Below are 27,892 nucleotides of genomic sequence, written 5' to 3'. Positions count from 1 at the left end.
CGCGGTGCGCGGGCCTCTCACTGTCGCGGCCTCTCTTGTTGCGGAGCACGGGCTCCAGACGCGCAGGCTCAGTAGTTGTGGCGCACGGGCTTAGTTGCTCCGCGGCATGTGGGATCTTCCCGGACCAGGGCTCGAACCCGTGTTCCCTGCATTGGCAGGCAGACTCTCAACCACTGCGCCACCAGGGAAGCCCTGTCAGCATCTTTTTATGGTATCTCTGGAGTGGAGGTTTCCTTAAGGAGTCTAACACTGACACGGTCTTAGAGTCAGTAGGCCTAACTTCTTTGGCTGGGCCCACAGCAGATGCAAGCCAAATTCTCACTAAAATTGTCCAGTCCTCTATCTTCCAAGTGTCTGAAGCACGAATGACAAATGAATCAGGCCCGTCTGAAACCTAACACTTAGCCTTTGTTTTCCTATCCATTAAAATGTAACGGGGTAACTCCTACATCCTAATGTTTACTCACATATTCCCTCGCATGTTCGTTCGTTCCTTCATTCGTAGGTTCATCCATCCATCCTTCCATCCATCCATCCATTCATTCAGTCAGTTTACCAAGTATTTACTCCATGCCAAGCACCATTCTAGTGTGGTAATTCGCAGGGAATGATGTTCCTCAAGGGGTCGGTGAAGTCTAACGCTCTAAGCACTTACTGCTTTTACCTTTTACTATCAGGGGTCATGTCCCCACAAATCAACAAAACAAAGAAAATTACCTAAACTACAGCGGCAAGATACAGGCCACACTTTCTCCGCACAGGATTTTCCCTGAAAGGACTCAGGAAGCAAGAAGGTCCTCCTTCACTCTGGACGGTTCTCTGAGCTGTCCTCATGAGACCTCGAGGTTTCTGGACGACTTTTCTTGCCCAAAGAATCCAGAAGCCCTACAGCGTATTTCCGGGCTGTAATTGTGAACCCAAGTTCTGATTCTGCCCAGTACCATTCAATCTCTGTCCTTACGCTTATTAATTTTTCTGGGCTTCAGTTTTCCCGATCGAAAACCAGGTTCTAGGCTCCTAACTCGCTGGGGCATGCTTGGGGAGCAAGTGCCTGAGCGTTTCTGGTGCTGTTCCGAAAAGCGAAGCTTCCTCCAGACTCAAGTTCTCGGGTGGGCGGCCCGCGCCCCAAGCTTGGGCGCGCACCCCTGATAAGAGGGCGCTGATGTACAGACAGCGAATCCACCCGGTTCAACCCTGCCTTCCTAAGCATCACGAGACTTACCAGAAAATGAAACTGAAAACCGGGAAGTCCCTCTTTCTAACCTGCCCGGGCCTCGCTCGCTAGGAGACCGGTGACGTCCCGGCGGGCAGGGTTCTAATTGGCGGCCTGGGCGTGGAATATAAGTGCGGGCGCGGGACCGGGCCCTCACTTCGCTACCCGGGCTGCTCCTGTAGCGATGGCTCCCTTCGTGACCTTGGTCCTGCTCGGGCTGCTCTCGCTGTCTGGCCTGGACGCCGTCCAGCGTGAGTGTCCCCTCCTCCCTTTCCCTCTTCCACCAGCCCGTCCTGTCCCGCTCGCAGCCACTGGGCACTAACTCCGTACCCCTCGGTCCCGCTCCCAAGTTTTCCTTCCCGACTCGGTGGAGTAGCACGCGGCTTTCTCTCGGGCTGTGGAGGTGGGGGGTTGGGGGTGGGGAGTGGGGAGGGGGTGCAAGCCCAGGACGCCTGCTTCTCCGGGATGGGGGAGGGGACCTCTGGCACGCCCGCACCGGGTGGGTCGGGACAGAGCGACCGAGGTGGGGGAGGGGTTCTCTTCCGCTGGTTCGCGGGGCCTTTGGCTCCCCCCGCGCAGCGGGAGCGGAGGGCGGGCTGGCAGGTCCCAAAGGGCTGGGTTGGGGGCTGCGAATGGGTGGAGACCACGCGTGGGCTTTGGGGGAGTCGCCGCCAGGGTGTATCAGTCCGCTGGGAGCCCGAGGGCCTCGAGCTTCCTCCAGGCGCCCGCCAGGTTCAGCTGACGCTCTGCACTTTCCCCAAATACGCGACGACCAAACCACGGCGAGGAAGTTGCACGCGACTTTTGTGGAATGTCCTGAGGTGTTTACATACCGTTTCACGTCGTTCATTCTCTTGTTCCCGCTACCTGTCACTCTTAGTAATAATCATAGAGCTACGCGTTGGCGGCTCACTGACCTGCGCTATGCGCTGTCATTTAATTGTGAAATGCGCCTGCGATGTAAACAGGATGCCTTTATCATCAGTTTGTCACAGATGAGGAAAGAGAAGCTCGAAGAGCTGAAGTGACTTAATCACGCAGGGGATTAATGGCAGACAGTAGAGCCTGACCAGAGCATTTGGCGGGTCGTGAGCCCTTTGCCTGTAATCTGTGCGTTTTTCACAACCTTCTGGGGTGAGATTCTCGGGAGCAAGCTGGGCGGACATGGGCCCCTGTTGCCTTTCTTCACAGAGGGCCCCTCCTTTGGCTCCTTGCCTGGTTCTTTCCAAGATGAGCTGAGTCTCTACTTTCAGTTTTGAGTAAGCGAAGGTTTATCATTCAGAAAGGTTGTAAAACTAGGGATAAGAGTAATCAATATGCTTACCCAAGCTGTCTGTCAGCGACACCATGGATACTGAGTACCTTCTAAATACCCTGCAATATATCGGACCCTCAGATTTTTCTCTCTCACAAAAGGCTCTGTGAAGCGGGGTTTTTTGTTTGTTTGTGTGTTTGTTTGTTGTTCATGAGAAAAAGGAAGTTAGTTTAAAATTTATTTACAAAAGAAGCATAATGTCTGTATTATCACTATTATTGATATTTGTGGTGGCATATAGCTTTAGAAAAATAGCAAGCCGACATTAAAAACTATCTGAATTTGAAAATTTCCTAAGTAGTACATGCCTGGAAGATATACAAGGCCATTTCCGGAACGTATACAAGAAACATGTAATTGTGATTCCCTCTGGGGGATCTATTTTCTGCTCTTTCCCTTGTGTGGGTTTTATTTCACTCTGGGTGTAGATAATTTTTCGATTAAACTACAGAAACTAAAATAACTCTCCCCAAAACCCAGAGCCAGTAAGTGGTTGAGGGCAGATTCAAACCCAGGCCTGTCTGATACACCTCCTCCTCTTAGAAGCCACTATTGTGATATTCTTCCAAAAAAAAAAAAAACCCACAAACTGCCTAGCTCCCTCAGAGAGAGAATTCCAAGTGGGATGAAACTGTGCTCTTACTACTGTAGCACCTACTATGTTCTAATTATTAGAAGCTCAAATGCAAAGAGGTTTCTGAATTATCTTCACTTTGAACTATGAAAAAATATCGAGGCTTCATGGTATTTCCAGTCTAGCTGTTGGTGGGCCTAGGGGCCTTTTCTTTGATGATGGGACATTTCTAGACAGATACATCTGTTCAGAGTGGCCTGGTACTCCACCTTCTCTCTACCACTGGACATGGAGGATGAGCTCACCTTTATAACCATGTACTCTGAGTATATTTGTATTTAAGTGGTTATATATATATATTTATATCAGTCTGTATATTCAGGAGCAGTAACACTTCACTTTGGAAGAAAAATATAGAAATAGAGTTTATAATATTTTCTTTACACATCCCCATGAAGGGTCTAGACATGCATCCCATTTTGGAAGCCACTGTTCTGTAGCATTATGCAATATTCCCAACCTGGCAGATTATGGCAATCACTTGAGCATGCTAATTAAAAATACAAATTCCACTGTCACATGCATTACTCCACCTGGTCCTAATGGAGAGTATGTTCTCTCCCATTTGCCATAGTCCTCACCCTTCCCTGTTGTTCTTACCCAGCCCAACTACTTCATTTAAGGTATTTGCCAGCTCCTGTAGGTGTTTCAGTTTTATTTCTTTGTTTTCTAGGTCATGAAATCAGATACAGATTCAGATAGAGATTTGTCATATAAACTCTGGACATGATGAAGAGGTTGTGTTTTGTAGAAATATACTTTTGGTTGACTCTGTTAGGAACCTGAGCAAGGAGGTAAAATAATTACACCTGCCACTTACAGAGCAATTGCTGTGTGCCAGGCACTGTACTAGGCACATATTGAGAAGTCTGATCGGTCTGGATCTAGGCAGGAGGCAAAAAAAAAAAAAAAAAAAAGGAGTAAACATAGGGGAAAAAAATTGACTGGGTTGAAACAGCGTACAATAACGGGAATTTTTCATGTGGCTAATCTGGAGGGAGTGTGAAGTGAGAAACGAAGCTTGATAAGTAGATTAGTGCCAAATCATGTATACTCTTGAATGATAAGGAATTCTGTGGGTGCTGAAGAGCCATGAAAAGTTCTTGAGATTCTCCACAGAGAGATTATTAAAGATACAGCACAATCTCCACTGACAGAAGAAGATGTTAAGAGAAATCTGCTAGAAAAAGCCCTAAAGGCATGTGTAGGGGAATTATGTGGGAAAGATACTAAGTCATGGTTTATCCCAGAAAATGGAGGCTGCCTTTTGGAAAAATGGAAGCTCATTTGGCATGAGGGGAAATGGAATTGGGAGAAATGGAGGATCATATATAAACACCTGGGGCCTGATCTAGCTTTAGACCAAGGTAGCCCCAAGTGAAATACTCTGCAATTTCATCTGTCTTTTCCCTGCTGCTCCTCAGGTCCTCCGAAGGTTCAGGTTTACTCACGACACCCCGCAGAGAATGGAAAACCAAATTACCTGAACTGCTATGTGTCTGGGTTCCATCCACCCCAGATTGAGATTGATTTGCTGAAGAATGGGAAGAAGATGGAAGTGGAGCAATCAGACCTGTCTTTCAGCAATGACTGGTCTTTCTACCTTCTGGTCCACACTGCGTTCACTCCCAACGCAGTGGATCAGTATAGCTGCCGCGTGAAACACGTTACTCTCAGCGAGCCCAAGATAGTTAAGTGGGGTAAGTTCCCTTCCTTAGCTGCTGACAGTTGTATCTGAACATAGCCACAGCATAAAGCTGCCTTGATATAAAAACATCTGCATACTGGGATTATCAGGGAATGTTATTAAAGCTCTGATTAGTGGCACCTTCTGAGAGATCTCTGCACAGCGTGGTCACTGAGACAGTGGTTTCCCTGTAGTGAGAGCAGGGGGCAGTAGCAGCGCTTCCACAAGTGCACAGGCATTCCCAGTGGTTCTTCCCTGCTGGCTCCCTTGGGCCTTCCTGACAGCCTCAGGGATACTCAGGACCAAGGAGAGTCTCAGGAAGGCACCGGCCTTGTCTGTAAGCCCTGCTGTGGTCGTGCCCTCCAATCCTAGACTCCTGCAGTTCTCTGGCTGGCTTGGGGTCTAAGGCTAGTAGGCAAGGTGGGCACCTCCTGGGTTTTTCTTAACAAGACACTCACGGTGAGGGACAGTGGGCTCTTCTGCCGGCTTTATTTATAACAGTTTTAGACATTTGTTAGTACATAGTATTTCAAAAGTGAAACTTAACTGTTTTTCTTTTTCTTTCTCCATTTTCTTTTCCGTAGATCGAGAGCACTAACCAGCATCATGGAGGTGGGTTTCTAATCTTAAGAAAATCTTTCTTTTATAAATTTATTTATTTATTTTTGGCTGTGTAGGGTGTTTGTTGCTGCACACGGGCTTTCTCTAGTTGTGGCGAGCGGGGGCTACTCTTCGTTGTGGTGGGCTGGCTTCTTACTGTGGTGGCTTCTCTTGTTGCGGAGCACGGGCCTAAGCGTGCGGGCTTCAGTAGTTGTGGCATGTGGGCTCAGTAGTTGTGGCTCGCGGGCTCTAGAGCGCAGGCTTAGTAGTTGTGGTGCATGGGTTTAGTTGCTGCGTGGCATGTGGGATCTTCCCGGACCAAGGCTCGAACCCATGTCCCCTGCATTGGCAGGTGGATTCTTAACCACTGCGCCACCAGGGAAGCCCCAGAAAATCTTTTTTTAATGTCACTATCCTGGAGACTGTTATAGACAGCTCTAATATGATAACCCTCACCGTCTGGAGGACATTAATCAGGGTAGCAATTTAGCAGGCAGAGAAGAACCCCATGGGGTCACATTCCCTTCTCCTGTGGGGTGGCATGAGGAAGGCATGTGGCCGTGGGTGGGGCTCTGCCAGCATCACTGACCCTCTAAAGGGAGGACAGAAGAGCTGCAGGTGTGCTGTGACAGGACAGAGGCAGCGGTTACCCACAGCACCTGCAACGGTTTGCTCTTTCTTACGCCATTTCTACCTTGGGCATCTCTGGGCTTTCAAAAGTGAACCGTCCCTTCCTTTGCATGGCAGTTACTTTGTTATTTAGCCAGAAGGGAAGAGTGACATGGTTCTGCAGACGCATCATTCCTAAGTGTGTGGGCACTGTGGTTGCCTTTAGAAGCTCCCAGTCCAATAGAGGAAAGAAATGGAAACAGATTGTTGTAACCTAATGTAAAGCTACTATAACAGACGTATCTTGCAAGTATCTGTAGCAGCATGAAACAGGGAGCAATTGGACTTCTCTGCATCTTCAGTTGGAGGCCAGAGGCAGATAATCCAGCTTTTCTGGGAAATTTTACTCCACAGGGTATCTTGGCACTGAAAACATATTCAAATTTCCTGTTACACTGTAGGACAGGGAAGGTAATTTTCGAGAGCATGAGAGTTTGGGTGACCTGCCCAGAGTCACACAGTTACTAAATGGTAGAGCCAGAATCTGAACTATAGTACCAGCATTCTTTCCTCTAAGGTCGTGGGGAAACCAGTGGGATAAACTAGTAGGATATGCTCTTTTAATGGATCTGGAAAATCACCTGCACCTACTACTTTTACCAACAGTGAGTTATTTATACAGCACAAGTTACATAAGTTTGGTGGTGCTATCTGTAATCCAAATAAAATAAATGTATTTGCTAATATTCCATTTTTTCTTTTTTTCAGGTTTGAAGATGCCTCATTTGGATTGGACTAATTCCAAATTCTGTTGTCTTGCTTTTTATTTTTAATTTTCTTTTTTATTTTCTTCTTTTAAAATTTATTGAAGTATAGTTGATTTATAATATTGTGTTAACTTCTGCTGTATAGCAAAGTGATTCAGTTATTGTTGTCTTGCTTTTTAATGCTGATATGCTTTTTGCTTTACGCATATAAATCAGAAGTTGTATTGATGTTACCGCAAATATCATCTTCCTTATAATTCTACCTAGGGCGCCACGTCTCCCATGTTTGACCTGTCTTGGCAGGTAACTGGCGCTATGTCTCCATGTTTGACCTGTCTTGGCAGGTAGCTGTTGTGGGGGCTCTGGCAGCCTAGAGGTGGGGAAGACGGAATTTCAGGTTTAACATCAACATCTTGGTCAAATCTGAACTCTTCAGTCTCTTCTGCATACAAAACTGGATAATAAGATAGTATGCATGTTTAGAGTAAGCCTCCAATTTGTAATTTTTCTTAGAATTTTGGAAAAATTTTGAAAGATAATTTTCAGAATTATGGAAATTTGTTATAGTGGATAAAACATTTTGCCATATAAAATTCATATTTACCTCTTAACATCTGTTGGAGACTTGGTTGTACCTATTTTGTTTGTTTCACTAATTAAAACAATGGTAAAACATTGTGTTCAGCTTCTCAAAGGAACAACAGCTGACTTCTCAATGTCAGTGGGATCCAGAACATAGCAGAAAGTAATCATGAATGTAGTAAAACAACTGCCTACCTAGAATTCCATACACAACAAAAATATCTTTTAAAAAATGACAGCAAAGTAAACATCGTTAGATAAAAAGTCAGATTTCAGTACCCTTTAGATCCTCACTAAAGGACATTCTAAATGATACACTTCAGGCAGAGAGAAGGCCTAAAATGTGAGAAGAAAGGAAGAGCAAAGGAAATGTATCAGTTTTGTGTAAAAAGAAATCAACCTAAATAAGCACATAAACTGAATATTTAATATCTAACTAGTAGAGGGCACAGGAGCTTATGGAGTGCTAGTAATGTTTTATTTCTTGACAAGGATGGTGGTTACAAGAGATTTTGCTTTGTAATTTTTTGTTAAATGTACATATATTCTGCACATTTTAAAGGAATGTTATATTTCACATTAAAAATCATAAAATTGATTAATGTGCTTTATTACAGTAACAGATTAAAGGAGATGATTTATATGCTTATTTCAAAGATTCAGAATAAGTGTTCAATTAAATTTCAACACTCAATGAGTTTATGATAAAAAACTCATAGCTGGAGGAAAAACAGGCTAATTTACTTAGACTTATAAGGGTTTTCTTAACACACATAAACAGACACATACACACATTGAGAGATACCGGTATTTTACAGGTAAAATCAGAGATAAGATAAGGAGGCCCAATGCTACTTCTGAGTGTTATTATACTAGAGGTCCCAGCAGCAAATTAAGACAAGGAAAAAAAGTAAAATGAATAAGGATTTGAAGAGAAGAAACAAAATTATATTATTTTGATGTTATATATAGATTAACTGTATAGAAATGTCAATAAGGTATAAAAGATGAATTATTAGGATTAATAAGAGAATTTAACAAATTTGCTGGACACAAAAGTCAACATAAAAGTTAAATGCATTTATACTGGTAACAAAATGTAAATTAAAAATATTTAATTTATAATAGCAATATACATAGTACTTAAGTATATATAAATATATATGCTATATATGTTCAAATAACAGTATTTAAATTTAAATACACACACATTTAAATATATACAGTGTTTAAATATAAATGCATATACCAATATAAAGCTAACAAAAGATGTTAATGGAAGCTCTTAATGGAAAAATTGTAGGAATTGTTTTATTGGAGGAAATTAATGAAAACTTTAAAAAATGGGGAGAGAGAGTATGTTTATGTATAGGAAGATTAAATATCCTAAAGATACCACTTCTTCCCAACTTGATATATAGATTTAATGTAATTATTAACAAAATTTTAATAGTTTTTCATGAAACTTGACAAACTGATCCTAAAATACGGAAGAGGGTTAATGGAGGAAGAAAGACAAAGACACACTTGAAGAATAATAAAGTGAGAGATTTATAATTAAAACAGGATGGTATTGGCCCAGGGATGGACAAAGACCAATGGAATAGAAAAGAGCCCAGAAACAAACTCATGCATCTATGGAAACTTGACATACAAGACATTTCAGATCAATGGTAAAAGAAAGGACTTCTGAAAAAAAAAACGGTGCTGAGACAAATGGTTATCAATATGTGGAGGGAAAATAGGTCCCTACCTCACACTATGCACAAATGTTAAGTTCCATCAGAAAAGGACTTAGATGCAAGATTCAAAAATTTTAAACATAGGAAAAAAATATAAAACCATTTTTCTGACCTCAACATGGAAGTCACAAATTACATGCATATAGCAAAAGACTGATTGATTAATCTCATTAAAATTTAGAACTACATTAAAATTAGAGACCCCATGAAAACAGTAAAAAGTCAAGCCACAGATCTGAATATATTCACCACACCTACAACAAAGATTGGTATCTAGAATATATCAAACACTACAAACCACTAAGAAAAAGGCAACACCCAAAGAGAAAAATAGGCAAAAGACTTGAATAGTCATTTTACAAAAAACTCCACACCATATATATATGGTGTTTAACATTAATGCAAATTAAAACCCATCATACCATCAGATAGGCAAAAGTTTTAAAAATCTGGATATGCTAAGTGTTGGCAAAGACATACCCCAATGAGAACTTATTACATTGCTGTTGAGAGCATAAACTGATAAAACAACTTTGGAAAACTAGAGTATTATGTAGTAAAATTAAAGATGCACATGCCCTATGACCCAGCAATTCTACTACCAACATAGAGAAACTCTTGCACATGGGCTGCAATAGATGTATAAAATGTGTATGCATATGGCTGATTCGCTTTGTTGTACAACAGAAACTAACACAGTATTGTGAAGTAATTATACTCCAATAAAGATCTATTAAAAAAAAAAAGTTTACTGCAACACTGTTTCTAACAGCAAACAATGGAAACAATCTAAAGTTGGATAAAGATACATTCAGACAATGGAATGCTATGCAGGGGTGAAACTGAATGAATTGTTGTTATAAAAATTAACATGGATGAATCACAATAAATGTTGAGTGAAGAAAAACCCAGCAAGTCCCCCCAAAATATATACAGTGATTCCATTTTATATAAAACTCAACAGTAGCCAAAACTAAATAGCACTATTTGGGTATATATTTATATGGAGTAAGTAAGATAAAGAAAAACAGGGAATGGTAGAAAATTTCAGAATGGTAGTTAACTCTGAGGCTGGCAAGGTAAGGGAATAGAATGGGGATGGGCACACACATTCAACAGGAGGGGCACACATTTAAAGATATTGGAGATACCTGAGTTCTTGCCTGGATGGTGGGAACAAGAGTATGTGTTTTGTTATTATTGTTGTTATCAATTAAATCATACATATTCACTCATTTGTATGTAGGGGGAGACTAAGGCTAGAACAATGCTGTAATACCACAAAATAATAATTTAACTCACACACGCCTGCACACTGTAGAAGTGCAGAGGCTCTGCAGTCACACTGCCTGGGTTCAAATCCTGGCACTACCACTTACTGCCCAAGTACATCTGAATTAGAATTCCTAATCTCTCTGTGTTCCCTCATCTGTAAAATGGAAATAATAACAGTACTTACCTATAAAATTGATAAGATTAACTAGATAACACCTGATTGTTAACATTAATATTTAAGAAAAAACAACTATAAGGAAATAATCCTAATAGTAAACAAGATCACTTTGAGTAATAGATTTATAAGTGACAAATTTCCTTTTTTCCTCTATTACTCAAATGTTCTACAGCGATATTCTGTAGTATATAAAGGTAAGTTTTTCAACAAATGGTGCTGGAAAAATGGAATATCCACATGCAAAAGAATGACGTTGGGTCTGTTAGTCATACCATACACAAAAAATAATCAAAATCCATCAAAGACATAAATGTGAGAGCTAAAACTATAAAACTCTTGTAAAAAAATCTTCATGATCTCAGATTAGGCAATGGTTTCTTAGACGTGACACCAAAAGCACAAGTGACCCGAAAAAGGTAAAAACTGACTTTTAAAAACTTTTGAGTTTCATAGGACACCATCGAGAAGGTGAAAAGACAACCCATAGAAGAGCAGAAAATATTTACAAATCGTATACCTCAGAAAGGTCTAGAATATATAAAGAACTCTTAGAACTCAACAATAAAAACAAATAACTCAATTACAAAGTGAACAAAGGATTTAAGTAGACATTTCTCCAAAGTCATATATAAATGGCCAATAAGCACTTGAAAACATGTTCAACACATTAGTCATTAGGAAAATACAAGTCAGGGCTTCCCTGATGGCCCAGTGGTTAAGAATCCGCCTGCCAACGCAGGGGCCACAGGTTCGATCCCTGGTCCAGGAAGATCCCACATGCCGTGGAGCAATGAAGCCCGTGCGCCACAACTACTGAAGCCCACGCGCCCTAGAGCCCACGAGCCACAACTACTGGGCCCACGCACCGCAATACTGAAGCCCGCCTGCCTAGAGCCCGTGCTCCGCAACAAAAGAAGCCACCACTATGAGAAGCTTGCACATTGCAACGCTGCAACTAGATAAAAGCCCGCGCGCAGCAACAAGACCCAATGCAGCCAAGAAATAAATAAAATTTAAACAAGAGAACAAAATACATCCTCTTTAAAAAAAAAAAAAAAAGATTCCCAGCCCCTCCCCCGCTCCCCTGTTAAGGGCCAGCATCCCCAACCACTGCATCCTGGTAGAAATGTCAGAACACAAACTCGTGAGAAAGAAAACCCTTGAAAGGGCAAGAGAATTAAAGTGCATTTTTAACCATCCATGGTTGTGAGTACAGTTTGTTGGGATCACTACTGGGGAGCAGATATTTAAAAAGAGGATCCCTGTTTTCCACACCCTTAATAGGAACTGTGTGAAGTTATGGTCTCTCAATCCTTAAGCTTTGCTCCATTAAATTGGATAGGAAATCCCTGGGTGGATCTTGAGGTGATTACTGAGCAGCCAAGTTCTCAGTGCTTCAGGGCAGGGTGCTTGCGGACCCCTAAAGTCCACCTGGTGATGCTTGCCCTTCACTGGGACCCGTGAGCTTGAGTTGGCTACCCACTCATGGGTACTACACTCAGAATGTAGAAGCCAGATGTTCAAGTTAAAAACACTTTTGCATGAGTTACACAGATAATCCCATATCTTCTTGGCTGCTGTAAATGGAAAACTGGTTCAGAAGCTCAGGAGTAAAAAGAAAAAGAAACAACAACAAAAACAAGCACCTTGGGCTTCCCTGGTGGCACAGTGGTTGAGAATCTGCCTGCCAATGAAGGGGACACGGGTTCGAGCCCTGGTCTGGGAAGATCCCACATGCCGCGGAGCAACTGGGCCCGTGAGCCACAGCTACTGAGCCTGCACGTCTGGAGCTTGTGCTCCACAACAAGAGAGGCCGCAATAGTGAGAGGCCCACGCACCGCGATGAAGCGTGGCCCCCGCTCGCCGCAACTAGAGAAAGCCCTCGCACAGAAACGAAGACCCAACACAGCCAAAAATAAATAAATAAATAAATTTATTTAAAAAAACAAGCACCTCGGGACTGCTGGTGGCAAAACCTGAGACCCATCTGCGCCTCATCTAGCCCCTCAGCGATTCTGGGTTCTGTGCCCACATCCTGTGTTCAGCTGAAACACACAGGCTTTACAGAACTTCTGAATAAAACTAAAAGTGAAGCTAATTCTCTACACTAAAAATGCAAGTTAGAGCTCTTTTGTCATGGTTATAAGACTATTAATAATCTCTACTGTGACAGTTTATTGCATTTCAGCCCCCTTTATAAAATGTTAAATAGATTGGAGTAAGTTCTACTTTTCTGCTTACTTTCAAATAGATGGATTAGCATAAAACCCGAATGGCTGACACCACTACCATGACCATTAAATAGTTCATGGTCCAAAGGGCAGTTTCATAGTGTGCAGGATGAGTTATAATAGAAAAAAACTGGAAACATCCCCAATACAGGATTGGATAAAAATATGGAATATTCATATAATGAAATGCTATGAAAGTATGAAAAAACTATGTACATCTTTTATTATAGAAAGAGATATATTTTCATGACACATCATTAAATAAAAAAGCTGTTGCAAAGAAATATGAGCAGAATGATTACATCTTTCCAAACATATATATCCATGCTTATATCTGTATATGAATAGACAAAGTCTGGGAACAAACATCAATTCATTAGCAGTGGATATTTTTGGATGGAGGGTTAACAGGTGATTTAAATTTTTATCTTTATTCTTACCTATATTGTGTGAACTTTTCATAATGGATATGAATTTTATAATTGGAAAAAAATTAAGCTAAGTGGAAAAGTTTTTTAAAATATCAAACAAAAAATGCTCAAAAGAAAACCACAAGGAAAAAACAAAAACAAAACCCCAGCTCCACTGGCACCAGCATCATGGTCTAAAGGTTAAGTCCACATTATTTTTCTTGGCTCCAAAGTCGATCACAGGCACTTTGACCCCTCCAAGTGGAATAGGCTGCTTCCCTGGAATCATAATCTATTAAAGGTATATAAACCAGAGTCCATGAATTCTTTGAGGAAAGAGTTTTCCCCAGACCAGCCCAGTGCCCAGCACCTAGCAAGGTGACAGTAAAGGTTTGTAGAACCTGAATGATTGCTGTGAACACTGAGGCCTGATGGATAGGTTGGGGCCAGGCTAAGAAGAAAGAAGCCAAAGCTTTGGGGCACCTTTGTCCTGGGGACTAGAGGGCTCCTCTTCTTACTCTCCTTCCCTGTTCAGCACTGGCAACGGCAGGTAGAGCAGGAGTGGTTTGGCCCACTGGGTGCGTGCTGTCGTTGAAATAGTCCAGAAATGGCAGGGCCAGCTGGGCCCACATCACTGGGGATGACCCAGCTCAGTTGGGGCAGTGGTAGGAGGGGGAGGACCAAGGGCTCCTGACCAAGCCAGGCTACAGCAAAACTCCTCCCCCCTCAGCTGTTGAGCTGATGATAGCCCTCCCTCACACGAGAGTACCCAAAATACGCTGTGTGGCCAGATCTGGTTAACCGACAGGTAAAGACAACATTGAAAAGGCAAATATTACACTGCGCTAGGCTCCTGGCAACCAAGGCCCAAAACTGTATGATTCTGGAGCAGTACGAATGGGGTTTGTTTCTTTTTTTTCATGCTGCTGTTATACATTACCGCAAACCTGATGGCTTAAAACAACACAATTTATCATCCTACACTTCTGTAAGTCAGAGGTCCAACACAAGTCTCCTGGGCTTAACATTAAGGCAGGGCTGCTTTCCTTTCTGCAGACTATGGGACATTCCATGTCCTTACCTTTCCCACCTTCTAGAAGTTGCCTACATTCCTTGACTCATGGTCCCTTCTTCATCTGCAAAACCAGCATGCTGCATCTCTCTGATCATACTTCTGTAGTCACATCTCCCTCTGACCACAGTCAGGAAAGCTCTCTGCGGTTTTTTTTTTTGCCACTCAGCGAGGCATGCAGGATCCTAGTTCCCCGACCATGGATCAAACTGGTGCCCCCTGCAGTGGAAGCTCAGAGTCCTAACCACTGGACCATCAGGGAAGTCACAAAGTTCTCTGCTGTTAAGTCCTATGTGGTTACACTGGGCTGACCCCAATCATCTCTGATAATCTCCCCATCTCAAGGTCCCTAACCTTAATCACACCTGCAAAGCCCTTTATGCCATGTAAGGTAACATATTCACAGGCTCCAGGAATTAGGCTATGAACATCTTCTTTTGGGGGGAGGGGGGAGGCATTAGTCTCCCTACCACAAGGTATGGTAAGGAGAAAAGTATAATATTGTTAATGATAAGTAGGCAGCTCTGTACATAACGACAGGCATAGTATCGATGATATATTATGAAATGGAAATAAGCAAGTTCAGTAAGTATTTATAGAATGATCCAAATTTTGTGGAATCTCCCTTGCCCCCAATAAATGCTGAATGAATTCTCTCTGAGCCGCACCCCACCGCTCATAGCCTGGCTTCTTCGGGGAGATGGTGGAGCCCACCTCACCCACTCAACCCTCAAGGCACTGGTTTCTTCACAGTCCTCTTTTAGGAGAAGAGTTTAGAAAGGTCCGAGACACCAGAGAGTAGAGAGGAAAGGATCTGATGCAGGTTCAACATAGCAGGGGACAGCCAGAAAGGACCACACACTGTAATTGGCCAGAGGCAAGCATCAGCCAAGCAATGTGGAAAGTGAGAAGGCGAGGCTTACAGGAATTTGCCAAAAGGGAAAAAGGGCATTTGAAGCAGAGTCTTCATTTTTAATAGTGCTGAATAGAATCCAAGGCAGGATAGAAAGTCCAAGCAGGAATTCTGCAGTTTTAAGTAGGTTCTGAGATGCAGACCCAAGGACCTATGAGAGGAAAACACCCATGAAAGGAAGCTGTGCCAGTAACTTAGTCACTGGGCGTAGCATTCCCCAGGGATGGTGCCCAATCCTTGGCTCCTGGGATTGTCCTGTTGTCCCCACAGCGTCAGGGGGTCTTGGCTTCAGCATTTCCCTAACCCTCTCTCCATCCAAGCTGAGGACCGATGCTACCTCTAACTCCCTTTATGTTTTAGTGGGCACTGAGTTCTTAACACATAATAATTGCAGTCTCTGTAGTTATAATTTTAAAATTCCTCACCTTCCAAACTATATACAATATATATCCACGAAGGGATAGGCACCAAAGCTTAACAATGTTTCCAGAGGAGAGGACAGTGAGACGGGAAGAGACACAGGAGGGCAACTTTCACTTTCACTCAGTAGACCTCTGACTGTATTTTTGCAACAGACATACATTCATGTATCAGAATTGTAATTAAAAATAAAAAGTGCTTGAAACACTGTGGTTACTACTGTTTATAGTTCTGTACTGCTTGATTTATTTTATACCAAGTCTGTGCGGTTTTCCCAATAAAATCACCCTGGCAATTGGAAGAGCGTGGTGGTTACACTCAAGCCTGTGAGGCAGAGATTCCTCACCAACGAGATACTTCACCTGTCTCAACTTTAGGCTTCCCACATACTCTCTCTCAATTAGTGAAAACAGTACTTGACTTCCTGGGATCTTGTGAGGTTTTTCCCCTCCTTTGTATGGCGTCTGACTTTGTAACTATCAGGAAACAAAACAGCTCCCCTCTGTGTCCCATTTGCTTTGGGTCTGTTGCCTGTTACGTAACAGCACAAATCTGAGAATTCAGTCGGCATGAACACCTTAGGTGGCTGCTAATAAATTAATTATTGGGCTGATTTGAACTCTAGATTGGATTCTCCTGGTTGGCAGTCTGGCATCTTCTGATTTATCCTTACAGTATTTCCATTTGCCACAAAGCCTGCACTCAACTGACATTGGCTGTATTCAATGGAATTTAACACAGAAGACTGAGGATTTCCAGCCCCAAAACAGATCTAACCAGGATTGACTTTTTTGTTAATTCTATTTTTCTAATTGAAGTATAGTTGATTTACAACGCTGTGCCAATCTCTGCTGCACAGCAAAGTGACTCAGTTATACACATAGAGACATGCATTCAGGATGGACTTCTGAGCAGGCAACCACCTTCAAACTCATTAAATTAAACCATTTAACGATAGTTCTCTCTAGGTTGGAGGGTCACTATGGTTTTAATTTTCCTCTGTATAGTTTTTCTTATTTTTAATTTATTTTTAGTTTTTAAAAAATTTTATTTATTTATTCATTTCGGTCATGCTTCACAGCTTGTGGGATCTTAGTTCCCCAACCAGGGATCAAACCCCGGGGCCCCTGCAGTGGAAGCTTGGAGTCCTAACCACTGGACCATCAGGGAATTCCCTATAGTTTTTTGATTGTTCCAGTTTTCTATCACATGCATATATTATTTTTGTGGGCAGACAAAAACAAATGTGAGTTAAATAAAAACTACCATACATTGTGTTACTTGTTCCTGCTTCTCTGCACCTTCTCATATGCTTTTTTTTTAAATACATGGCTTTAAATTTATTTATTTATTTATTTATTTATTTATTTAGGCTGTGGTGGGTCTTCGCTTCTGTGCGAGGGCATTCTCCAGTTGCAGCGAGCGGGGGCCACTCTTCATCGTGGTGCGCGGGCCCCTCCCGTTGCGGAGCACAGGCTCCAGACGCGCAGGCTCAGCAGTTGTGGCTCACGGGCCTAGCCGCTGTGCGGCATGTGGGATCTTCCTGGACCGGGGCACAAACCCGTGTCCCCTGCATTAGCAGGCGGACTCTTAACCACTGCGCCACCAGGGAAGCCCCCTCATATACTTTTAATCCTTGCCCTGATCCAAGCCACCCAATGAACCGTTTCCCGTGAACCCCTTCTCAGAAGTGGTTGTCAAGTGGACGTTATAAGCCCTTTCGAATCACATGGACCAGCATTGGAATCATAGCTCAGAGCTAACGTGGACAAGCATCTTAATTCTCTGAAACTGTCTCTTTATCTGTAAAAGAAAGTAAGACCTACCTTCTGGATTGTTGAGTAGTTTGGGGCAGCGGCTTCACAAACTTTAATGTGTATACGAATCACCTGGGATGTTGTTAAAATGCAGGCTAGGATGGGCCCGAGTGTCTCCATTTCTAAGAGCTCCTAGGTGTTGCTGATGTTGTGATGCATGTACCACACTTTGATTAGTGACATAACATTTGAAAGAGCCCAGGCACAAATGTCCTACATGTGCTTGTTCCTCTCCTTCCAGGGGGCCTGGATTTTCTGGCCGTTTGATGAGTTCACCTCAGAAGAGTGCTGACTGAGATCCACTGAGGTGCAACCCAACTCATTTGAGCTTTAACCTAGTCCTATTTTCTCCCCACTTCAATATCCTTCTTTTTCTTTCTGTACAAGGACGTCATTCTTCCTTGGCCTAACAAAGATACAGGTACCTGTGCTTTTAGGTTTTTTTGTTTTTTTGATTTGTTTTTGGCCGCACCACGCGGCCTGTAGAACTTCCCTGCCCAGGGATTGAACCCATGCCCACTGCACTGGAAGCGCGGAGTCTTATTAGGTTATTTCTTTTTAAAAGGAGCTTTACTGAGGTATAATTGACGTATGATAAATTACACTTAAAGTATACACTTTAATAAGTTCTACTACATGTACACACTTGAGAAACCATCATCATGCTCAAGATAATGGATCAAGCGTCCTTAGCCTCCTGATGCTCCCTCCACCCTCTGGAAACCGACCATCTGCTTCTGTTACATAGATTAGTCTGCTTTTTCTAGAGTTTTAAATAAAAAGAATCATACAGCACGTACTCTTTATTGTCTTGCTTTTTTCCTTCAGCCTCATTATTTCATCCATTAATCTGTGTACCAATAGTTCATGCCTTGTTTATTGCTGATAGTATTCCATTGTATGCCTGTTGATGGAAGTTTGGATTGTTTCCAATTTCTGGCTGTTACCAATAAAGCTGCTTTGAACAGTTTTGTACAAGTCCTCATCATGAAAATACACTTTCATTTTCTCTTGGGTAAATACCTAGAGTGAGTGGTTGGGTCATATGGCCAGCATATGTTTAACTTTCTTAAAAACTGTGAAACTGTTTTCCAAAGTAGTTGTACCATTTTCCATTCCCAGCAAGAGTGTATGAAATTCCAGTTCTTCCACATTCAGAAAATATTTACTATTATGAATAACATTTATTGTAAAAAAATTTTTTAGAAAAGTCATTAGGCCAAAAAAATAAAAAATTCCATCTTTCATTCCCCTAATGGAAGATAACACTGTTAAAAGTCCATGTTTGTACATTTCCAGAAGTCTCCCCTCCTAGGCAGTGGTCTCCTTTTTAAAAAAAAAAAAAACTGAAAACATATAATTTTCTCTGTCTTCACTGTTTTTTTTAAAAAGTGTTTTTAAAACTGGTTTTCCAAGTGAATAGATCAGATTCTATCGTTTAAGAATTTTTAGTACTCCAGTATTTGTCTGTGATGTGGTAAACAAGGAATACAGAGGTGACCACTAGCCCCGTCTCTTCCTATACTCCCAAGGCACTAGAAAAGAAGTCAACACTGACATTCCAGGCGTTAAGACCCTTAAATGAGTTAACAACAAACAAACAAACAAAAGGGAGGGGCAGGAGTGCCTTTACTCATCACTTTATGACTAACAATTATTCTTTCATTTCGAGAGAGTTATAGAGAGCTGGTAGAAAAAATAGGTAACTAGCATCAATAATCATAGTACACTTCTTAATCATTACTGAACACTCCCTCTGTGCTCCCTGGGGCTCTCTCTGTGCATTATCTCCTTTCATTAGGTCTGCAGAGAGTATCCTACTTTTTTTAGTTTAGACACAACCACCACAGTAGGCGTAGTTGAAATGTCTAAAAACATGTAAAAGAAATCCAGATGACATTTGTTGTGCTCTTTGGGGAAGCACCACCCAACTCCCCTCAACTGCAAACTAGGGTGATTTCCAAGATCTCTGCCCCTCCCCGCCCCCATGGTTCACTCCCTCTTCTGAGTGTTCCACTCAGAAAAGATCCCTGGACTCAGCCACCAGGTGATGTCAGCATCTTTTTATGGTATCTCTAGAGTGGAGGTTTCCTTAAGGAGTCTAACACTGACACGGTCTTAGAGTCAGTAGGCCTAACTTCTTTGGCTGGGCCCATAGCAGATGCAAGCCAAATTCTCACTAAAATTGTCCAGTCCTCTTATCTTCCAAGTGTCTGAAGCACGAATGACAAATGAATCAGGCCCGTCTGAAACCTAACACTTAGCCTTTGTTTTCCTATCCATTAAAATGTAACGGGGTAATTCCTACATCCTAATGTTTACTCACATATTCCCTCGCATGTTCGTTCGTTCCTTCATTCGTAGGTTCATCCATCCATCCTTCCATCCATCCATCCATTCACTCATTCAGTCAGTTTACCAAGTATTTACTCCATGCCAAGCACCATTCTAGTGTGGTAATTCGCAGGGAATGATGTTCCTCAAGGGGTCGGTAAAGTCTAACGCTCTAAGCACTTACTGCTTTTACCTTTTACTATCAGGGGTCATGTCCCCACAAATCAACAAAACAAAGAAAATTACCTAAACTACAGCGGCAAGATACAGGCCACACTTTCTCCGCACAGGATTTTCCCTGAAAGGACTCAGGAAGCAAGAAGGTCCTCCTTCACTCTGGACGGTTCTCTGAGCTGTCCTCATGAGGCCTCGAGGTTTCTGGACGACTTTTCTTGCCCAAAGAATCCAGAAGCCCTACAGCGTACTTCCGGGCTGTAATTGTGAACCCAAGTTCTGATTCTGCCCAGTACCATTCAATCTCTGTCCTTACGCTTATTAATTTTTCTGGGCTTCAGTTTTCCCGATCGAAAACCAGGTTCTAGGCTCCTAACTCGCTGGGGCATGCTTGGGGAGCAAGTGCCTGAGCGTTTCTGGTGCTGTTCCGAAAAGCGAAGCTTCCTCCAGACTCAAGTTCTCGGGTGGGTGGCCCGCGCCCCAAGCTTGGGCGCGCACCCCTGATAAGAGGGCGCCGATGTACAGACAGCGAATCCACCCGGTTCAACCCTGCCTTCCTAAGCATCACGAGACTTACCAGAAAATGAAACTGAAAACCGGGAAGTCCCTCTTTCTAACCTGCCCGGGCCTCGCTCGCTAGGAGACCGGTGACGTCCCGGCGGGCAGGGTTCTGATTGGCGGCCTGGGCGTGGAATATAAGTGCGGGCGCGGGACCGAGCCCTCACTTCGCTACCCGGGCTGCTTCTGTAGCGATGGCTCCATTCGTGACCTTGGTCCTGCTGGGGCTGCTCTCGCTGTCTGGCCTGGACGCCGTCCCGCGTGAGTGTCCCCTCCTCCCTTTCCCTCTTCCACCAGCCCGTCCTGTCCCGCTCGCAGCCACTGGGCACTAACTCCGTACCCCTCGGTCCCGCTCCCAAGTTTTCCTTCCCGACTCGGTGGAGTAGCACGCGGCTTTCTCTCGGGCTGTGGAGGTGGGGGGTTGGGGGTGGGGAGTGGGGAGGGGGTGCAAGCCCAGGACGCCTGCTTCTCCGGGATGGGGGAGGGGACCTCTGGCACGCCCGCACCGGGTGGGTCGGGACTGAGCGACCGAGGTGGGGGAGGGGTTCTCTTCCGCTGGTTCGCGGGGCCTTTGGCTCCCCCCGCGCAGCGGGAGCGGAGGGCGGGCTGGCAGGTCCCAAAGGGCTGGGTTGGGGGCTGCGAATGGGTGGAGACCACGCGTGGGCTTTGGGGGAGTCGCCGCCAGGGTGTATCAGTCCGCTGGGAGCCCGAGGGCCTCGAGCTTCCTCCAGGCGCCCGCCAGGTTCAGCTGACGCTCTGCACTTTCCCCAAATACGCGACGACCAAACCACGGCGAGGAAGTTGCACGCGACTTTTGTGGAATGTCCTGAGGTGTTTACATACCGTTTCACGTCGTTCATTCTCTTGTTCCCGCTACCTGTCACTCTTAGTAATAATCATAGAGCTACGCGTTGGCGGCTCACTGACCTGCGCTATGCGCTGTCATTTAATTGTGAAATGCGCCTGCGATGTAAACAGGATGCCTTTATCATCAGTTTGTCACAGATGAGGAAAGAGAGGCTCGAAGAGCTGAAGTGACTTAATCACGCAGGGGATTAATGGCAGACAGTAGAACCTGACCAGAGCATTTGGCGGGTCGTGAGCCCTTTGCCTGTAATCCGTGCGTTTTTCACAACCTTCTGGGGTGAGATTCTCGGGAGCAAGCTGGGCGGACATGGGCCCCTGTTGCCTTTCTTCACAGAGGGCCCCTCCTTTGGCTCCTTGCCTGGTTCTTTCCAAGATGAGCTGAGTCTCTACTTTCAGTTTTGAGTAAGCGAAGGTTTATCATTCAGAAAGGTTGTAAAACTAGGGATAAGAGTAATCAATATGCTTACCCAAGCTGTCTGTCAGCGACACCATGGATACTGAGTACCTTCTAAATACCCTGCAATATACCGGACCCTCAGATTTTTCTCTCTCACAAAAGGCTCTGTGAAGCGGGGTTTTTTGTTTGTTTGTTTGTTTGTTGTTGTTCATGAGAAAAAGGAAGTTTAAAATTTATTTACCAAAGAAGCATAATGTCTGTATTATCACTATTATTGATATTTGTGGTGGCATATAGCTTTAGAAAAATAGCAAGCCGACATTAAAAACTATCTGAATTTGAAAATTTCCTAAGTAGTACATGCCTGGAAGATATACAAGGCCATTTCCGGAACGTATACAAGAAACATGTAATTGTGATTCCCTCTGGGGGATCTATTTTCTGCTCTTTCCCCTGTGTGGGTTTTATTTCACTCTGGGTGTAGATAATTTTTCGATTAAACTACAGAAACTCAAATAACTCTCCCCAAAACCCTGAGCCAGTAAGTGGTTGAGGGCAGATTCAAACCCAGGCCTGTCTGATACACCTCCTCCTCTTAGAAGCCACTATTGTGATATTCTTCCAAAAAAAAAAAAAACCACAAACTGCCTAGCTCCCTCAGAGAGAGAATTCCAGGTGGGATGAACCTGTGCTCTCACTACTGTAGCACCTACTATGTTCTAATTATTAGAAGCTCAAATGCAAAGAGGTTTCTGAATTATCTTCACTTTGAACTATGAAAAAATATCGAGGCTTCATGGTATTTCCAGTCTAGCTGTTGGTGGGCCTAGGGGCCTTTTCTTTGATGATGGGACATTTCTAGACAGATACATCTGTTCAGAGTGGCCTGGTACTCCACCTTCTCTCTACCACTGGACATGGAGGATGAGCTGACCTTTATAACCATGTACTCTGAGTATATTTGTATTTAAGTGGTTATATATATATATATTTATATCAGTCTGTATATTCAGTAGCAGTAACACTTCACTTTGGAAGAAAAATATAGAAATAGAGTTTATAATATTTTCTTTACACATCCCCATGAAGGGTCTAGACATGCATCCCATTTTGGAAGCCACTGTTCTGTAGCATTATGCAATACTCCCAACCTGGCAGATTATGGCAATCACTTGAGCATGCTAATTAAAAATACAAATTCCACTGTCACATGCATTACTCCACCTGGTCCTAATGGAGAGTATGTTCTCTCCCATTTGCCATAGTCCTCACCCTTCCCTGTTGTTCTTACCCAGCCCAACTACTTCATTTAAGGTATTTGCCAGCTCCTGTAGGTGTTTCAGTTTTATTTCTTTGTTTTCTAGCTCATGAAATCAGATACAGATTCAGATAGAGATTTGTCATATAAACTCTGGACATGATGAAGAGGTTGTGTTTTGTAGAAATATACTTTTGGTTGACTCTGTTAGGAACCTGAGCAAGGAGGTAAAATAATTACACCTGCCACTTACAGAGCAATTGCTGTGTGCCAGGCACTGTACTAGGCACATATTGAGAAGTCAGATTGGTCTGGATCTAGGCAGGAGGCAAAAAAAAAAAAAAAAGGAGTAAATATAGGGGAAAAAAATTGACTGGGTTGAAACAGCGTACAACAACGGGAATTTTTTTTTTTTAAGCTTTTTTTTTAAAATTTTATTTATTTATTTATTTATTCATTTATTTATTTATTTAAAATTTTATTTACTTATTTATTTATGGCTGCGTTGGTCTTCATTGCCGCGAGTGGGCTTTCTCTAGTTGTGGAGAGCGGGGGCTACTCTTCCTTGCGGTGCATGGGCTTCTCACTGCAGTGGCCTCTCGTTGCGGAGCACAGGCTCTAGGCGCACAGGCTTCAGCAGCTGCAGCACGCAGGCTCAGTAGTTGTGGCTCGTGGGCTCTAAAGTGCAGGCTCAGTAGTTGTGGCACACGGGCCCAGTTGCTCCGCAGCATGTGGGATCTTCCCGGACCAGGGCTTGAACCCGTGTCTGCTGCATTGGCAGGCGGATTCTTAACCACTGCACCACCAGGGAAGTCCTATTTATTTATTTATGGCTGTGTTGGGTCTTCGTTTCTGTGCGAGGGCTTTCTCTAGTTGCGGCAAGCGGGGGCCACTCTTCATCGCGGTGCGCGGGCCTCTCACTATCGCGGGCTCTCTTGTTGCGGAGCACGGGCTCCAGACGCGCAGGCTCAGTAATTGTGGCTCACGGGCCTAGTTGCTCCGCGGCATGTGGGATCTTCCCAGACCAGGGCTTGAACCCGTGTCCCCTGCATTGACAGGCAGACTCTCAACCACTGCGCCACCAGGGAAGCCCAATAACGGGAATTTTTGATGTGGCTAATCTGGAGGGAGTGTGAAGTGAGAAACGAAGCTTGATAAGTAGATTAGGGCCAAATCATGTAGACTCTTGAATGATAAGAAATTCTGTAGGTGCTGAGGAGCCGTGAAAAGTTCTTGAGATTCTCCACAGAGAGATTATTAAAGATACAGCACAATCTCCATTGACAGAAGAAGATGTTAAGAGAAATCTGCTAGAAAAAGCCCTAAAGGCATGTGTAGGGGAATTATGTGGGAAAGATACTAAGTCATGGTTTATCCCAGAAAATGGAGGCTGCCTTTTGGAAAAATGGAAGCTCATTTGGCATGAGGGGAAATGGAATTGGGAGAAATGGAGGATCAAATATAAACACCTGGGGCCTGATCTAGCTTTAGACCAAGGTAGCCCCAAGTGAAATACTCTGCAATTTCATCTGTCTTTTCCCTGCTGCTCCTCAGGTCCTCCGAAGGTTCAGGTTTACTCACGACACCCCGCAGAGAATGGAAAACCAAATTACCTGAACTGCTATGTGTCTGGGTTCCATCCACCCCAGATTGAGATTGATTTGCTGAAGAATGGGAAGAAGATGGAAGTGGAGCAATCAGACCTGTCTTTCAGCAAGGACTGGTCTTTCTACCTTCTGGTCCACACTGCGTTCACTCCCAACGCAGTGGATCAGTATAGCTGCCGCGTGAAACACGTTACTCTCAGCGAGCCCAAGACAGTTAATTGGGGTAAGTTCCCTTCCTTAGCTGCTGACAGTTGTATCTGAACATAGCCACAGCATAAAGCTGCCTTGATATAAAAACATCTGCATACTGGGATTATCAGGGAATGTTATTAAAGCTCCGATTAGTGGCACCTTCTGAGAGATCTCTGCACAGCGTGGTCACTGAGACAGTGGTTTCCCTGTAGTGAGAGCAGGGGGCAGTAGCAGCGCTTCCACAAATGCACAGGCATTCCCAGTGGTTCTTCCCTACTGGCTCCCTTGGGCCTTCCTGACAGCCTCAGGGATACTCAGGACCAAGGAGAGTCTCAGGAAGGCACCGGCCTTGTCTGTAAGCCCTGCTGTGGTCGTGCCCTCCAATCCTAGACTCCTGCAGTTCTCTGGCTGGCTTGGGGTCTAAGGCTAGTAGGCAAGGTGGGCACCTCCTGGGTTTTTCTTAACAAGGCACTCACGGTGAGGGACAGTGGGCTCTTCTGCCAGCTTTATTTATAACAGTTTTAGACATCTGTTAGTACATGGTATTTCAAAAGTGGAACTTAACTGTTTCTCTTTTTCTTTCTCCATTTTCTTTTCCGTAGATCGAGACCTCTAACCAGCATCATGGAGGTGGGTTTCTAATCTTAAGAAAATCTTTCTTTTATAAATTTATTTATTTATTTTTGGCTGTGTAGGGTGTTTGTTGCTGCACACGGGCTTTCTCTAGTTGCGGCGAGCGGGGGCTACTCTTCGTTGTGGTGGGCTGGCTTCTTACTGTGGTGGCTTCTCTTGTTGCAGAGCACGGGCCTAGGCGCGTGGGCTTCAGTAGTTGTGGCATGTAGGCTCAGTAGTTGTGGCTCACCGGCTCTAGAGCGCAGGCTCAGTAGCTGTGGTGCACGGGTTTAGTTGCTGCGCGGCATGTGGGATCTTCCCAACCAGGGATCGAACCCGTGTCCCATGCATTGGCAGGCAGATTCTTAACCACTGCGCCACCAGGGGAGCCCCAGAAAATCTTTTTTTAATGTCACTATCCTGGAGACTGTTATAGACAGCTCTAATATGATAACCCTCACTGTCTAGAGGACATTAATCAGGGTAGCAATTTAGCAGGCAGAGAAGAACCCATGGGGTCACATTCCCTTCTCCTGTGGGGTGGCATGAGGAAGGCATGTGGCCCTGGGTGGGGCTCTGCCAGCATCACTGACCCTCTAAAGGGAGGACAGAAGAGCTGCAGGTGTGCTGTGACAGGACAGAGGCAGCGGTTACCCACAGCACCAGCAAGGGTTTGCTCTTTCTTCTGCCATTTCTACCTTGGGCATCTCTGGGCCTTCAAAAGTGAACCGTCCCTTCCTTTGCATGGCAGTTGCTTTGTTATTTAGCCAGAAAGGAAGAGTGACATGGTTCTGCAGACACACCATTCCTAACTGTGTGGGCACTGTGGTTGCCTCTAGAAGCTCCCAGTCCAATGGAGGAAAGAAATGGAAACAGATTGTTGTAACCTAATGTAAAGCTACTATAACAGACGTATCTTTTTTTTTTTTTAACATCTTTATTGCAGTATAATTGCTTTACAATGCTGTGTTAGTTTCTGCTGTATAACAAAGTGAATCAGCTATACGTACACATATATCCCCGTATCCCTTCCCTTTTGCATCTCCCTCCCACCCTCCCTATCCCACCCCTCTAGGTGGACACAAAGCAGAGAGCTGATCTCCCTGTGCTATGTGGCTGCTTCCCAGTAGCTATCTATTTTACATTTGGTAGTGTATATATGTCAATGCCACTCTCTCACTTTATAACAGACGTATCTTGCAAGTATCTGTAGCAGCGTGAAACAGGGAGCAACTGGACTTCTCTGCATCTTCAGTTGGAGGCCAGAGGCAGATAATCCAGCTTTTCTGGGAAATTTTACTCCACAGGGTATCTTGGCACTGAAAACCTATTCAAATTTCTTGTTACACTGTAGGACAGGGAAGGTAATTTTCGAGAGCATGAGAGAGTTCGGGTGACCTGCCCAGAGTCACACAGTTACTAAATGGTAGAGCCAGGATCTGAACTGTAATACCAGCATTCTTTCCTCTAAGACTGTGGGAGAACCAATGGGTTAAACTAGTAGGATATCCTCTTTTAATGAGTCTGGAAAATTGTCTGCAGCTATTACTTTTACCAACAGTGATTTATATAGCATAGGTTAGGTAAAGTTTGGTAGTGCTATCTGTAATCCAAATAAAATAAATGTATTTGCTAATAACCGTTTTTTCTTTTTTTCAGGTTTGAAGATGCCTCATTTGGATCGGACTAATTCCAAATTCTGTTTTCTTGCTTTTTAATACTGATATGCTTTTATGCTTTATGGACATAAATCAGAAGTTATATTGATGTTACCACAAATATCATCTTCTTTATAATTTTTCTTTGTGCACTACGTCTCCACGTTTGACCTGTCTTGGCAGGTAGCTGTAGTTGGGGCGCTGGCAGCTTAGAGGTGGGGAGGAAAGAACTTTCATGTTCAGCATCAACATCTTGGTCAAATTTAAAGTCTTTATTGTCTTTTGCACACAAAACTAGGTAGTAAGATAACTATGCATATTTAGAGTAAACCTCCGATTTGTAATGTTTCTTAGAATTTTGGAAAATTTTTGGAAAGATAATTGTCAGAATTATTGGAAATCTGTTATAGCGGATGACATTTTGTCATATGAAATCATATTTACTTCTTAACATCTGTTAGTATGAGACATGGTTGTGCCTGTTTTTATTTTATTTTGTTTCACTAATTAAAATGCTGGTAAAACTTGATGTGTTTAGTACTTATATATCGCTCCTCTTCTAACCCCTTTGTTCAAACAGGGAAATGATCTTCCAGTATCACTTGGAGGAGAGTGTGAACTCCTGATGTATAGGGTTTGGCTCACAGTGGAAGGGGCATCAGCGATCTACATTTTCCGAATGAGGAACAGCATCCCCAAGAAGTTAAATGACTTAGGGTGACACAGCTATCTGCTGGAAGACCTGGCTTCTGTCTTTTAACCAGAATTCT

General features: G+C 43.6%; 2 protein-coding genes across 4 annotated transcripts; both read left to right on the top strand.

The window, feature by feature from the left end:
• The first annotated feature begins 1,329 nt into the window (after positions 1-1,329).
• Positions 1,330-27,651, top strand: LOC118889778 (beta-2-microglobulin). Of its 3 annotated transcripts, none has more exons than XM_036841907.1 (4): positions 1,330-1,464; positions 4,587-4,862; positions 25,455-25,482; positions 27,124-27,651. In XM_036841907.1, the coding sequence occupies exons 1-3, from the start codon at positions 1,398-1,400 to the stop codon at positions 25,466-25,468; spliced, it is 357 nt and encodes a 118-aa protein (XP_036697802.1). In that variant the 5' UTR covers positions 1,330-1,397; the 3' UTR covers positions 25,469-25,482; positions 27,124-27,651. The 3 variants fall into 3 exon arrangements, with proteins under 3 accessions (XP_036697802.1, XP_036697801.1, XP_036697800.1); XM_036841906.1 differs by lacking the exon at positions 25,455-25,482 and adding an exon at positions 5,434-5,461; XM_036841905.1 differs by lacking the exons at positions 25,455-25,482; positions 27,124-27,651 and adding exons at positions 5,434-5,461; positions 6,827-7,623.
• Positions 20,664-27,651, top strand: LOC118889777 (beta-2-microglobulin-like). The gene is made up of 4 exons (XM_036841904.1): positions 20,664-20,792; positions 24,608-24,883; positions 25,455-25,482; positions 27,124-27,651. Exons 1-3 carry the CDS (start codon positions 20,726-20,728, stop codon positions 25,466-25,468), a joined length of 357 nt encoding a protein of 118 aa, XP_036697799.1. The 5' UTR covers positions 20,664-20,725; the 3' UTR covers positions 25,469-25,482; positions 27,124-27,651.
• Positions 27,652-27,892: the final 241 nt, after the last annotated feature.

This window comes from Balaenoptera musculus, chromosome 2 (genome assembly GCF_009873245.2).
Source record: "Balaenoptera musculus isolate JJ_BM4_2016_0621 chromosome 2, mBalMus1.pri.v3, whole genome shotgun sequence".
NCBI classification, from domain to species: Eukaryota; Metazoa; Chordata; class Mammalia; order Artiodactyla; family Balaenopteridae; genus Balaenoptera; species Balaenoptera musculus.
This window is presented reverse-complemented; position numbering and strand designations above follow the sequence as displayed.